The sequence below is a fragment of the Sorghum bicolor genome, chromosome 7 (assembly GCF_000003195.3).
Source record: "Sorghum bicolor cultivar BTx623 chromosome 7, Sorghum_bicolor_NCBIv3, whole genome shotgun sequence".
Taxonomy (NCBI): Eukaryota; Viridiplantae; Streptophyta; class Magnoliopsida; order Poales; family Poaceae; genus Sorghum; species Sorghum bicolor.
In genome coordinates this window covers 57,183,214-57,199,206 of record NC_012876.2, presented here as the reverse complement: position 1 = coordinate 57,199,206, position 15,993 = coordinate 57,183,214, and the positions used below count along the sequence as shown (strand labels likewise).

General features: G+C 46.2%; 1 protein-coding gene and 1 pseudogene across 1 annotated transcript; one reads left to right on the top strand and one right to left on the bottom strand.

Annotated features, from left to right (window-relative positions):
- Positions 1,202-4,898, top strand: LOC8077854 (putrescine hydroxycinnamoyltransferase 1). The gene is made up of 2 exons (XM_002445524.2): positions 1,202-1,858; positions 3,875-4,898. Exons 1-2 carry the CDS (start codon positions 1,397-1,399, stop codon positions 4,742-4,744), a joined length of 1,332 nt encoding a protein of 443 aa, XP_002445569.1. The 5' UTR covers positions 1,202-1,396; the 3' UTR covers positions 4,745-4,898.
- On the bottom strand, positions 13,046-15,915 carry LOC8077853 (annotated as a pseudogene).

Genomic DNA, 15,993 nt, shown 5'->3' with positions numbered 1-15,993 from the left:
GTTCTATATTGCATTTGGTGATGTTCGATGGTTCATTTAGTGATGTTCACTTAGTATATATGATGCTATATATATAGTGATATTCACGTAATATATATGCGATGTTCTATAATGTATTTAATGGTGTTCTATATTGTATTTAGTGATGTTCTATGATATATTTAGCGATGTTCATGTTAAAAAAATGTCTCTATAGAATAAATATTCATTAATAAAAATTATCTAAATATATTCATGTGAGATCTTGTTTTGAAGGATTTATTATAAGAAACATAATGGTGAAAATAGAATTTAATTTGGATAATCGGTTTAGTAGTTATAACTTTTTTTTAGTTTGTAGAAAACTTCTCGTATGTAACTCGATAGAATAAAAAATTAATTTGTTCCACCTGTGTTGGCTTCATGCACGTGCTGGCTGCGGGTGGGCGGCATGCACATGTTGGCTGACTGCAGGTGGGCGGGAAAGGAAGACATGGCGCGGAAAAAAAATCATCGGACCGAGTTTGCGGTCCGGCCGCTCGGACTCTAACAGTGCCCACTCAGACGTCGGGACACGGAAGGTGAAATCGAGGAAAATCTGAATAGAAATCGGATCGAACAAAATAAAATCAAAGAAAAAATGAAAATAAAATCAAAATAGCACTTCCTCGGTTCCTCGACGGTGCAGCGCACTACGCTGGGCACTGGCGACCGGCGGCCGGCAGCGACAAGATTGTGTAGGCGACTCACACGTAATAATACGGCGGCGGCTCCCTCCATCCGTAGCAAGATTCAACCAACCAAGTACTATATAAAATAGTTTTGTTTATTATAAATATTCTCTTATAGTTTTATTTATTATAAATATTCTCTTATCTATTTTTTTTCTTGTCTATCCAATCTTTGTTAGTACGAGTAGATGGACCCACGTGATAATTACGGTCTTATTTATATATGAATTATTGGTTTTATAAAAATATACTAACCGTATCCTCGTGTCATTGTTTTTTTAGCAAAAATTGCATATCCACATACGGAGTATCCGATACGTATCGTCTCTGATACTCGCATCCACTACATCCGATACGTATGTGGGATCCACTTATTATAGGGTCCGGTACCTGTTCGTGTTCGGCGCAGCTGGACCACAGTCCACAGGCCACACAGCCCACAGGTACCGTACGCTGAAATGCATCCGGCGCGGCCCATGACGCGACCTGTCCGTGTCGTCCCCCCGGTCCCCCAGCTATAAATCGCGGCCCCACACGCACGCCACTTTGCAGTTATTATCGCGATCGCAGATCGAACGAACACACAGAGCTATCAGCATTCAACACTCATCAACAGCCAACAGCTAGCGAGAGAGAGAGAGAGAGAGAGAGAGTACAGACGAGAGGGGGACAGACAGACAGAGACGATGAAGGTCGACGTGGTGGGGACGACGCTGGTGGCGCCGAGCGAGGACACGCCGCGCCGGGAGCTGTGGCTGTCCAACCTGGACCTGGCCGTGCCCAAGACGCACACGCCGCTCGTGTACTACTACCCGGCGCCGGCGCCGGCGGCCGCCACGGGCACGGACGACGGAGGAGACCGGGCGGCCTTCTTCGCGCCGGAGCGGCTGGAGGCGGCGCTGGCCAGGGCGCTGGTGCCGTTCTACCCGCTGGCGGGGAGGCTGGGCGTCGGCGTGGGCGAGGGCGGACGCCTGCGCATCGACTGCAACGCCCAGGGCGCGCTCTTCGTCGTCGCCAGGGCCGACTTCGCCGGCGAGGACGTGTTCGGCGACACCGACGGCGGCTACGAGCCGTCGCCGGAGGTCAGGCGGATGTTCGTGCCGTTCGTGCCGTCCGGCGACCCGCCCTGCGTCATGTCCATGTTCCAGGTGAGCCGCACACGTCTGCCTGCACTGCACGTCTGCACACACACATGATCGTTGTCATCTTGTGTTGCATTAGAGATGGAAATGCGGAAACGGCTAGGAAAGTAGGAAGTGCCGTGGTTCACGTGAGGGATCATGCAGGATCAAAGCCCATCCATCGTGTTGTCCGTAGCTCTGCTTAGAACGAGTGAGTTGTACAATGTCTAGGTTTAATTCACGTGAAATTATTTTAGACATGCAAAAACGAGGGGAGTGTGACAAAGTATATTGGCCGGATCGAACGGTTCTATGCTGAAGAATACTACAGCTTTGAAAAAAACAAGGAAGAAAAAAACATATGTTGGACATCATATTCATATCATAGTTCATAGGTGGGGGAGCACGTATGTATTACACCTGTATGTACTTATTGTGATTTGTGGGACCAGACTGCGACGAGATTTGTAGTAGTATGCGTATTCGGACGGTGGTCCGTGGCGTGATCGAGCCAGCAGCGGCGCCACCATGATGGAAAGTTTTGGCGTGGACGTAAACGTACAGTTTACAGCCGGCCATGTGACACACGGTCCGCTTTTTTTTTTGTTTTTTGAGCAAGCGACACACAGTAGTACACCCTGCGGCTTTTACTGTGGCTAGTACTGTACCACGTACTACTATGGACGCATCCGTCGGCATTTTTTGCATTATTGCATAGTAGTAGTACGGTACTACTAGTACAGGATCAAACTGTAATAAACGATAGAAAGACAAGATGAAACTACTACTAGGCCTGGTTTACTTCGCCAAATATTTTGTAAAATATTATAAATTTCTCGTTATATCAAATCTTATGACAAATACAAAGAACATTAGATATAAGTAAAAAAAAAACTAATTACACAGTTTACATATAATTTGGAAGCTAAATCTTTTGAGCCTAATTAGGCTAGATTAGATAATATTTATCAAATACAAACGAAAATCCTACTTATTCATATTTTACAAAATTTTTACAAGTAAACAGGGCTCTAATCGCAATATGTTGACCTGTCTGTGATGTTGAAATATCACTAGCGTGCTGGCGCCTATGGAATCCGATGATATCATATCACAGAATAGAATAAGGCCTTAAGGCCTTGTTTAGATACAACCAAAAACCCAAAACTTTACAAAATTCTCTGTCACATCGAATCTCACGGTATATGCATGAAGTATTAAATATAGATAAAATGAATAACTAATTGCACAGTTTACTTGTAAATCACGAAATGAATCTTTTAAGCCTAGTTACTCCATAATTAGACAATATTTATCAAATAAAAACGAAAATGCTACAGTGTCAAAATCCCAAAACTTTTTACATCTAAACAAGGCCTAAAGTGCATGCGTAAGAAAAACTCTGCTGGCCGCCCAAATTTACAGAACCAAGGCTTCGAGAATATCGCCATCGAGAGAATAGGCTTTTGCCCTGTGACGATGAGAATGAGATGCGAAAAGGATATCCGGTGATCGGGACAGCAGCGTCTATTTTGTGAGCCACGGCAGATCGGATCAAATCGTGGGCAAACGCAAAACACGGGCGGCCGCTGTTGTATGTGATCGCATCCAAATCGGCAACCTTTTGGATTGTAGGCTCGTGGGCATCAAACAATTTGTTTTGACTCCCGGCATCGTCGATGGTGTGTCGTTATGACGCACGTCTGGATTATGAATGCTTATCTGGTTAATTATCTTGCAACTAGTTTATGAGAGGTCACGTCGTCTCATCCTGCAAAGGGATCACCACTGTCGTCATTTTATTTGACCTTTCGTGATTACCATAAATAGTTATGCATTTCAAGTACTGGAGATGCATTTCAAAAGGAAAGGTAATTTGATATACAGTAGCTGAGGTGGAGACATGTCAGAACAATCTGGTGCACTTTACTTTTCTTGACCGTGCTGGATGAACGATATGCTCACGTTGTCGATCAGACACCGAGCTCAGTTTTTAGTTTCACCGCAGTAACTAAAAGTTCCAACGACGATGCGTACGTGCAGGTGACGTTCCTCAAGTGCGGCGGCGTGGTGCTAGGCACGGGCATCCACCACGTGACCATGGACGGCATGGGCGCGTTCCACTTCATGCAGACCTGGACCGGCGTGGCGCGGGGCCTCGACGTCGCCGAGGCGTGCGGCCCGCTGCCGCCGTTCCACGACCGGACGCTCCTCCGCGCGCGCTCCCCGCCGACGCCGGCCTTCGACCACCCGGTCTACTCGCCGTCCCTGCTCAACGGCCGGCCCCGCCCCTTCGTCACCCGCGTGTACGCCGTCTCGCCGAAGCTCCTCGCCGACGTCAAGTCCCGCTGCGCGCCGGGCGTGTCCACCTACTGCGCCGTCACCGCGCACCTGTGGCGCTGCATGTGCGTGGCGCGCGGGCTGGCGCCGTGCTCCGACACGCGGCTCCGCGTCCCGGCCAACGTCCGCCACCGCCTCCGCCCGGCGCTCCCGCGGAGCTACTTCGGCAACGCCATCGTGCGCGACCTCGTCGTCGCCCGGGTGGAGGACGTCCTGGACCGCCCGCTCGGGTTCGTGGCGCAGGCCATCAAGGACGCCGTGGACCGCGTCGACGACGCCTACGTGCGCTCCGTGGTGGACTACCTGGAGGTGGAGTCGGAGAAGGGCAGCCAGGCGGCGCGCGGGCAGCTCATGCCGGAGTCCGACCTGTGGGTGGTCAGCTGGCTCGGGATGCCCATGTACGACGCCGACTTCGGCTGGGGCACGCCGCGGTTCGTCGCGCCGGCGCAGATGTTCGGCAGCGGCACGGCGTACGTGACGCAGCGCGCCAACAAGGACGACGGCATCGCCGTGCTCTTTGGGCTGGAGCCCCAGTATCTGCAGTGCTTCGAGAAGGTGTTCTATGGGGAGTGAGTCGTGAGATTACTACACTTGACTAATGACTAGTGCCATCCGCGTTTCACCGTGAGCACCGACCACCGAGTGTGGTGGTTACAGTAGCTGAGCCTGATGCTCTGGATGTGTGCTGTGTGCATATAAAAAAAAAATCGCTCCGATTTCTGTGTCACTCTAGTCTCCTCGTGTCTTCTTCTCGGTGGTCAGTGGTCAGCTGGTCACCTTGCCTTCATGCGCACCAGTACTGTGCACCTCAGCAGTGCATGTGCATGTGAGCGGTTGGGCTGGGGACACCGGCAACCTTCCCGGGCCAACCAAACTGTTACCTTTCCGGGCAACCTTTCCGGCGTGCGCAGTGAGCATCCCTTGTAAAGGAATTCTAGTTCCCACTCATCTGTCCTACGGCCCAATCAGCGAGATGCACAGACCGCCCAGTATGTGGGAAAGTAGCCGTTCAACACATGGGCTCTTCTTCTTTTCTTTCAACACATGGGCTCTTCTTCTTTTCTTTCAGCTAGCCCAAACATTCTAGCTCATTAATTTCGGGCATGTTTGGTTGCTCGCATATGTGTAGCCTGGTCCGTATCCATGAGCACATGCATGCTCTTCTGTTTGGTTACTTGCATGCATGTAGTCTGGTTCGGAAGAGACGCTGTTTGGTTACCCGCATGAGTATAAATCATGTAATACGAATGTGTCAAAATAAATACTAAAATATTAGTTATTTATGATATTATGTCATAATAAGATTTAATTTACTTTATATAATCTTAATTTATCTTTAAATCACTTAATATTCACTAATTATGTGCTAATAACATCATTAGCTACACTAAACCCGCATGGCGCGAGCCTGGCTTGCTGGATACGACCAATTCTGGCGTTCTTCTTGAGCCTGGCTCAGAGGCCTCCTTTGCATGTGATGGGCCTGGCTCGGCGGTGCACACAGGTAACCAAACACGATGAAGCTGCATGCGGCGAGCCTGGCTGGAGGGCATGCAGGCAACCAAACATGTCCTTCACTGTCCCAGTTAACATTTCACAATTGCTCAAAAAAAGTTAACATTTCACAGATACTAGCTCGACAGTTTTGGAAAATACTCATTTCAACATTTTTCAAAACGTAGTTCAACATTGTGGATATATACATTTTTCAGTTGTTTCAATTAGTGTTCTCGCCTTCTCCGAATGTTGAATTACTATATCTAGAATGTTAAACTAGCACACCTTTTAGACCTCAATTGAAATGTTAAACTACTACAACAAATTCTAGGACATTCTCATGTTGTTTAGGAGACCTAGTTGTATCACCAATTGCTTATTGGTCTGTTACAGAAGATGTTGCATGAAGACTACCACCATTAGTTGTTACTACTAAATGACCCTTCTCCGACACCTCACATGACACATACGCCATATTCTCTTCAAACCTAGCATAAACCATCTCAACACATTGCTTCTCTGTGGTCACATTCAAGAAAATTAGAATTACCACATCATCAAGACTCTTTACATCCATCGTGTCAAGCCGTTGAGGGTGTCTGATAAGCTATCGATGCGACTAGAACTATGTCGTCCGCCAAAGCAACCCATGCCTTTTGCAATTGGCTATGCATGCATCAAATTAAAGCATGTAAGGGTGGTCGTGGCCACCTCAAGCCTAGCATGTGGCTTGCCTCAGCCAAGTGTGTGCCACACTAAAGGGACCGTGAGTTCACTGACGTTACATGCTACCCATCCTAGCATATGGCCTTATGCCACATCGACAATAACGCACTGCTCAACATGACCAACGATGGCGTCAACAACTTCATTGACTTCAGGTGACACCCATCGCTGTCACCACCGGTCTCAAAGTGTTAGAAACTTTACTCAACGCTCAAAGAAAATGAAGGGCAAGTGTTGATGAATGTCAATGACCAATGGCGCAGCGAAGCGAGTGGTTGGCCGTAGGTTGAAGAACAACAGACTATTGTTCAATCAGAAGGGTATCTCGTGGTGGGGTACTAGGGAAAGATGTAGAGGTTGGGCTCCTAAGCGCACACATCTATGGCGGATTTGCTCAGCAAATGTGAGTGTGACCCTAGGTTCCACAACCTCCTCTTTTATGAGACCATGATGATCTTGCCGGCATGGTTTTGAGGACTCATCTTTAACGTGAAGCATCTGCAAGACTTTGTCGACTTGGATAGCCTCTTTGGCATGGACTTGTACAATGGCCACTTGGTTCGGTTCATGAAGGCATAGACTCAATTTTGGTCAATTTGAACTACAACCACACGTCAGACTCGGTGATGCAACTGCTAAGCGAGGAGTGTGGTAGCAGTTGGAGCAGTTAGCGTTCGTCAAGCGCCGTGACAGTCCTACACTGGACCAAGAAGTACTAGTTGGTAGCGTTCGTTGATGCAAGGGGTCATGAACACGCGAAAAGTATCCACCAAGCAAGTGAGGAGGGTAGATGACAAGCGAGGCCAGTACTCTAGTAACCAAAATTTCTAGATTAGAGAGCTAGGAAATTTATATAGGTACTTGCACAGTTTGTTGGAACATCTTTGGCCTAATAAGGCTAGACTTAATTGGAGTTTCAGAAGAGTTTTATTTTCATTTACTATTATGACACATCAGTAAAACTATTGAGTTGCTAGGATATTGACGAGAAAAGAGGGAAGGAGAGTTTCATCATGAACCTACATGAGTACTGGATGATGAGCATGTGTTTGATTGCCTGGACGTTCTTAGTTTAGGCAGACCACGAGAGCTAGGGTACTAGAGGGTAGACCCAACGACTGCATGTTTGGCTTCATTTCCTAGTAGAGTTAGCATTGGATTGTGTGGTCACCTTGGACCAATATACAATAGAGTTAACCTACACTTGTTTCATTGGAACATTCCATTGAAAAACTAGTTGGCATCCACCATGTGCGCACTTTGCGTGTGAAGGGTCGAGATGGCGGACTAGAGGGGGGGTGAATAGTCCTTTCTAAAAAATTATCGCACCGGCTAACCGAAACAAATGCGGAATTAAAACTATCGGTCTAGCCAAGACTACACCCCTCTATCTAAGTTCTCTAGCACCTTGTAAAAGATCCTAAACAAGCAAACAAGGTGCTACCTTAGCAAGAGCTCACCTAATCAATTCTAGGAGCAAGGTCACACAAACCTATGCAACTATTACTTTGCAAACCGGGGAGCTCCTACACAACTAGTAAGCAAAAGCACAAAGCTCCTAAGCTCACTAGCAAGCTCAATAACAAGGCAACTAATGCCAAATTAGAGAGCGCAACTTACTTAGCTACACAAACTAAGAAAGTGACTAACAAGGTTACACAAACCAAATTAGTCACGCAAGGGAACTACTTCTAGCTACACAAGCAAGAAGGTAACTAGCAAGCTACACAACCTAACTAATTACAAGAGCAACTACACAAGCACAAGTAAACGAATGTAAATATAAGCTTGTGTTAAGGACTTGCAAACCAACGGGAAGAACAAAGTTGACACGATGATTTTCTCCCGAGGTTCACTTGGTTGCCACCAAGCTACGTCCCCGTTGAGACAAGCTCCAAGGTTGTCGCCGGTCCTCTTGCTAGTGGTGACCCGCAAGTCACACTCTCCCACGTGGAGTGTGAAGGGTCGAGATGGCGGACTAGAGGGGGGTGAATAGTCCTTTCTAAAACTTAACGCGCCGGCTAACCGAAACAAATGCGGAATTAAAACTATCGGTCTAGCCAAGACTACACCCCTCTATCTAAGTTCTCTAGCACCTTGTAAAAGATCCTAAACAAGCAAACAAGGTGCTACCTTAGCAAGAGCTCACCTAATCAATTCTAGGAGCAAGGTCACACAAACCTATGCAACTAGTACTTTGCAAACCGGGGAGCTCCTACACAACTAGTAAGCAAAAGCACAAAGCTCCTAAGCTCACTAGCGAGCTCAATAACAAGGCAACTAATGCCAAATTAGAGAGCGCAACTTACTTAGCTACACAAACTAAGCAATGTGACTAACAAGGTTACACAAACCAAATTAGTCACGCAAGGGGAACTACTTCTAGCCACACAAGCAAGAAGGTAACTAGCAAGCTACACAAGCTAACTAATTACAAGAGCAACTACACAAGTACAAATATATGAATGTAAATACAAGCTTGTGTTAGGGTCTTGCAAACCAACGGGAAGAACAAAGTTGACACGATGATTTTCTCCCGAGGTTCACTTGGTTGCCACCAAGCTACGTCCCCGTTGAGACAAGCTCCAAGGTTGCCGCCGGTCCTCTTGCTAGTGGTGACCCGCAAGTCACACTCTCCCACGTGGAGTGCTTACCACAAGCTCTAGCACTTGACCCGGCCGGACCACTTGTCGCTCTTCACGTCTCGCTCAACTAGAGTTGCTCTTCGCGATCCCCGCGGGGTGAGCACCGTACCCCTCACAATCTCTTCTCCGGAGCACCGCACAATCTCCTTGCGTGCTTCGACGGAGTCACAAGCCACCAAGCCGTCTAGGAGGTGGCAACCTCCAAGAGTAACAAGCACCACCGGCTTGCAACACGAACACCTAGTGCCACTCGATGCAATCTCTCAATGCAACGCACTAGAATCGCTCACTCACACAATTGGATGATCACTATCAAGCATAGGTGAGTTAGAGGCTTTACTAGCACTCCCCATGCATGGACACTAAGTCCCAAGGGTGCTCGACACCGGCCAAGGCCGGCCACCACTTCTATTTATAGCCCCAAGGGCTAAACTAGCCGTTGCCCCTTCACTGGGCAAAACACGTGGGCACCGGACGCTCACACGGAGCCACCGGACGCTCAAGCTCTAGCGTCCGGTGCTCAGCTGACCGCCACGTGTCACTAGCCGTTTGAACTCGACCGTTGCCGCCAACGGCTACTGCGCACGCGCGCCTGCACAGCACCACCGGACGCTCTGCAAGTCCACACCGGACGGTCCGGTGCTCACCGGACTCGTGCGCAGAGAGGGTGTCAAACTCGCGACCTCACCGGACGCTGGGCACTGGACGGTCCGGTGCTCACCGGACTCGTGCGCAGAGAGGGTTGCAAAACGCCTTCACACCGGACGCTGAGCACCGGACTCACTCCGGTGCGTCCGGTGCACACCTGCGCCACAGACACCACACCGGACGCTCTGGACCAGCGTCCGGTGCTGCCAGCACCAGCGTCCGGTGAGTGTTTCTCAGCGAGAAACACTCCCGCGACTTCTCCAAACTTCCCACCGGCGCAATAGAAAATATGCACTTAATTTTCTCAAAAGCGCCGAATCCCGCCTCGCAAGCTCGGCGGGAGGGAGAGAGGAACCCACACGCCTCTCAACCCTAGGAACTCCACCTCCTTTGAAAAGTGTGCCAACACCACCAAGTGTACACCACCATGTGCATGTGTGTTAGCATTTTTACAAACATTTTCCCAAAGGAGTTAGCCTCTCAAACTTGCCACGCCACTCGATCCTAACACGAATGCAAAGTTAGATCGCTCAAGTGGCACTAGATGACCGATATGCAAACAAGTTTGCCCCTCTTGATAGTACGGCCATCTATCCTAAATCCGGTCATAAACTTCTCTACACACCTATGACCGGTGAAATGGAAAAGCCCTAGGTTATACCTTTGCCTTGCGCTTTCCATTCCATCTCCTCCAATGTTGATGCAACACATGCACCAACCAATCACCAAATGATATGATCCACTTCATATCATCACGTGACCGTATTGGTTCATCGATCTTGACCTCACTTGCTCTTCACCGTTGCCTCGGTCCATCGGCGCCAAGTCTTGCTCAAGCTTCACCGTCACACGCGGTCCCTCGCTTCAAAGCCTCTGACTTGCCCTTCACTCTTGCAACCGGTCCATCGAGCCAAGCCTCATCTTGATCTTCTCCACCTTGGTCACATGACTCCATGTCATGTTTCGTATGCAATGAGCTCCTCCATCATCACATCATTACCTGTGGACTAATCTCCTGTGTATCTCACATAAACACTATTAGTCCACCTAAGTTGTCACTCAATTACCAAAACCAAACAAGAACCTTTCAGCGTGGCATGAGCGACATTGGCATAGCGATGACGTAGTTGTTCGTGTCGAACAGGGCCATGGCGATCACCGCGGATGTGCATGACGCACTAAGCGAGGCAATGGTGGCGTGACGAGCAAGGCACATGTGTAGAGGCGACGATGGTCACTATGGTCCTCATCTACTTGTGTAGGCTGCAAGCGTCCGTCTCGGCACCTAGAACCATCAGCACAAACTAATGATGTTGCTCCTTGCACTCACGCTCTTCCTGGTCTTCCCTCCTCTCATGGCAGGGGTCACTACAGTAGCTGCAGTGTCGGTGTCACTTCGGAGAATGGTGAGGATCCAGAGGATGGCCGAAGACGGGGAAGGAGAGTACAGGGGCGAGTGAGGCCACTGTGGCGGGATCATCGAAGTCGAAGAGGGCTGTCAGCGGCTTGGGCATGACCGAAGAGGTCATCATAGTTGTTGGCAGCGATCGCACAACAGAGCAGGAGCATGGCTAGGGCTACACTAGAGCTTGACCCTCGATGACGGGGTGGCTCTATCTCCAAGGGCATTGGATTGCAGGTGGTGGTTGGACCGATGAGTACATGTGCATGACAAGATTTGGGGCTTCTATCCATGAAGAAGGCTGAGGAGAAGAAAGATAACGGTGGTGTCCGCACTAGAGTGAGGAAATTTTTCTTCACGCGACGAATCTAGCTGACCCACGAGTGTACTAGGGTTATGAAAAAATGAACTTCACTTTCGCTTCTGCGGCTTCAGGCCCACGAGTGTACTAGGGTGTTTGGTTTTTCTAACTAAAGATGTTTGACACTACTTTAGAGTATTAAAAGTAGATTAATTATAAAACTAATTATACAGATGGAGACTAATTTACGAGACTAAATTTAATTAGTCTATGATTTGACAAAGAACATATGCTAATGATAGATTAATTTGGTTTAACCCATTCGTCTTGTGAGCCAGTTTGCTTGTCTAAAATACCATGTCTGAAAATATTGTTAGTTAATTTATTATGAAAGAAAAAATACGGCTTATAAGATTGTATAAATCATTTGTATAATTAGTTTATGTTTATTTTTCTAATTAATATGAAACATTCATTTTAAAAAATACATCCAAACGTGCGATTCTAATTTTTTACAATTTAGGCCTTGTTTAGATGCAAAAAGTTTTTGGATTTTGACACGGTAGCATTTTCGTTTTTATTTGACAAATATTGTCTAATTATGGAGTAACTAGGCTTAAAAAATTCATCTCGTGATTTACAGTTAAACTGTGCAATTAGTTATTATTTTTATCTATATTTAATACTTCATGCATGTGCCGCAAGATTCGATGTGACGGGAAATCTTGTAAAGTTTTGGGTTTTTGGGTGTATCTAAACAAGGCCTTAGTCTTTTTCTTGAAAAAAATTACATTTGACCCCTTAAAAACGTAAACTCATCTTTGGACCTTTCGTTTATATTTAACAAATATTGTTCAATCATGGACTAACTAGGCTCAAAAGATTCGTCTCATAAATTACAGGTAAACTATATAATTAGTTATTTTTTTATCTATATTTAATGCTCCATGCATATGTCGTAAGATTCAATGTAACGGGGAATCTGAAAAGTTTTGCAAAATTTTTTAAGAACTAAAAGGCCTTGTTTAGTGGGCAAAATTTTTCAAGATTCCTCGTCACATCGAATCTTTGGTCGTATACATGGAGCATTAAATATAGACGAAAATAAAAACTAACTGCACAGTTTACCTGTAATTTGTGAGATGAATCTTTTGAGCCTAGTTACTCTGTGATTGGACAATATTTGTCAAATAAAAACGAAATGCTACAGTAGGCCAAAACAGAAATTTTTGCGAACTAAACAAGGCCTAAATAAGTTCTAGGCTCAATAGGCTGCCACAAGTAGAAGTAGTAAAGCTACTAGTTAATGCGTGATGTGTGATGGTTGTAGTACTTGATTTTGGCTAGTCCTAACTTTTAGCTCTAGGCTAGTGCAAATGTACCCAGGCTTGGTTTAATTGGTGAAAAATTTTGTTTTTGATACTGTAGTAATTTCGTTTGTATTTGGTAATTGTTGTCCTAATTAAGCTCAAAAGATTCGTTCGGCAAATTACAGTTAAACTGTGTAATTAGTTATTTTTTTATCTATATTTAATACTAGGTAGCGTGCCCGTGCGTTGCTACGGGACAACTAAACTTTGGCAACAGAAACACATGGATCACATGATAAGTGACATTTAATCTAAAAGGCAAAGTTCGTGAAATTAACACCGTCATAGAGAGTGCGACAAAAGCTTACAAGCTCTGTGATGTTGCTAAGATAATGTTTTATATCAGCAAGAAATTTCTGATATCTATTTCTTTCATGCGCCAATAAATCCACAAATAAGTTTCACCGCATCTTCGTACCATTCTTCGACTATATATGTAAATATTAGTGCCCGTCACATGGATAGTACACATGTATTGAAAAATCTCTTATAAAATCTCCATATCAAGGTTCGAGTATATATGTAAATATTAGCATTGCATGGTAGCGGCACGGCCTCTCCATGTCGGACGGTGGTAGTGGCACTGAGGTTGAGCGACGTGGCCTTCCCATTGTCAGGCGGCAGCGACAGAGCTAGAGTCGAGCGGCACAACATCACAGCATCAAACACGGTGGCGCTGTGACCTAGGAGCGATGCTTCGACTAATGTAGTGCCTAACATTTAAGTAATAAGCTTTACCTAAGCCTCATACATAATGCAGCGATATAAATACAGAATAAATAAAAAAGATTCAGATGTTGCATATTTTTTTACCTGCTGATGTGCTCAGGACATCCTTATTCGCTGGTCTGATCAGGCCTGACAAGGTCTCAGAGGTCTTAACTGAGGATATGGTTTGAGTTTTATCCTCTAGGTGGATGCTGCTGATCAAAGCTGCTTCACTCATAAAACCAGCCCCACTGCCAGAAGCAACATTGACATTTGCAGACTGATCAGATGAATCAAAATTACTCCTATCAATGTCAGCATCCAATGGAGTCACTTCATCACTGGCCTGACCACTTTTCAATGCCAACTGCAAAACAAAACAAAAAAGCTTCAAAAGAAAGCTCGAGGTCCAGTGCTAGACTCAGCACATTCCTAAAACATTCAAAGACTGAAATCAACATAAGTTCAACCTAACAAACCTGTTCCAGCCGTTCCTTTTTTAGTTGCTCAGCTATTCCTTCAAAGGCATAAGAATACTTAAGTGCATTCCAGATAGTGTAAGCAATTAGCTCAAGATTGCTCTCAACATATGGATATTTGATTTCACAATTCTTTTCAAATGTCCAACATCTGTAGGCATCTGCTTTGCTTTTGAATTAAAAAAAAGGGGTGGCGGAGTCAGCGAAGTCGCATATCTAATTTTGCACCATAATAACAGAATATAAAGAAAACAACAATACCTATCTCAATTAAAGCCTTATTTGGCAGTATATAACCAGTACTTTCGTCTTCCTGACGAGCTATACTATCTCTCCACTCATGTAGAGCCTAAATGTAGGGAGAAGAGGATATATGAGATGCTCATTATATATGCAACATTTCAATAGAAAAAACTGAGTACAATAAAATGTCCTAATATGACTTTACAAAGGTCAAAATATTGAATGCAGAATGATCATGAGAATACATAAAGTATGTTCTTACAGCAACAACAGCCAGCTGTTTTGCATCCAGTTCATGTTCCCGCAACCTGTAATAATATAGTTCAGTAACTTGATATGCACATAAAACTAATTGTTTACTATAGAAGCCAGTTAAGGAACTGAGGGCAGCAGCATACGAACCCGTATATGTGGAGATAGGACGTATCTGTTAGAAGCTCCTTCTCATAGAACTGTAAGCAAATTTCATTACTGCGCTTATGGACCTGCAGTAACCCAAACTCTCATTAAAACACACACACACATACACACACATCAGGACATGCAATTTGATACATATGACAGTCCAATAACAATCGATTCAGTTCAGGAACCACAAGCAACAAAGAGATCGGTGCTAGATCTAACTTCATTCAAAGAGGTGACAATATCAAACTGCATATTCTCTTATGACCTCAATACATAAGTTGGGAACCAGAACAAAAACAATACTTTTTGTACTGTACCTCTAGAAGAAGATTATTTTCAAATGTTGACTCCCTCTGTAGTCTCTGTCTCATTAAGTCATATATGTACAACAGATAGTGTGTATCTTCTCTAGCATACCTGGGCAGAAGTGAAGTCACTTATACATAACTGATGGCAAGTCAGCAATAAAGAAAAGCAAACGAAAAATATATCCAACACCAAACACAACAGAAAAGAAATTCAGAATAGGGTCTATACGCACAATACTTGATCATTTCATCAGGAAGTGGCCTTGACCTCGAGTCTGCATTTTGATATCTACAAGAAAAGGCATGTTTTAATCAGAGAAAATAAAATCCCATTGTAGATGCATGGGAGGTCAGAGTGAATCTTTGTAGATTTATTGGATATAGAGCCATACTCCTTCTTTGCTGTCACCCCACAAAAGTGAAGCAATAGGTGCTCAAGGCTGTTTCTCTCCATCTGTAAGACCCTTGAAGCCTGATTATGGTTAGAAAGAAAATCAATCTTCAGTCTATTAAACATTAAAAATCAACGCGCAGGTGGGGCGAGCTGCAGCGGCGGGACGGCGAGCACGGCTAAATGGACTTGCTATGAGTGCACGGTGGCTGCAGTATTCACAGACGAGCGATGACGGGGTGGGTTGGTGTCACTGGAGTTGTCGGCCATGGTAGCAGCGTGGGGTGCTCGTCGCCGATGAGGGCCCGACGAAGACCTGGTGAGGGGACCGATAAAAACCTGAGCGCCTGACCTGCGACAGTGGCAGAGCGAAGCGGCGGGATGCGGAGGGCGGCGGTGTGAAGGGATAGAGGCAAATCTCATGGGTGGGAATCGAACCTTGGAGACGCCCTCGTCCAGGGAGGTGGCCGCGGGTCCGACGGTGCTATCGTCCAGAGAGGGGGTCGCTCTCTTCCATGGATGGCCGCGACGGTGCTCGTTGCAGCGACTTTGACGGCAGTCGAGAGGTCGCGGCCGCGTCCGAGATCGCAGCGCTCGTGGACGGCGCTCGCGCAGATGTCAGCGCCCGCGGACGACGCTCTCACGGACGGCGCTGGCGTGGACGGCAGCGCCTGCGGACGGCGCTCGCGCAGACTT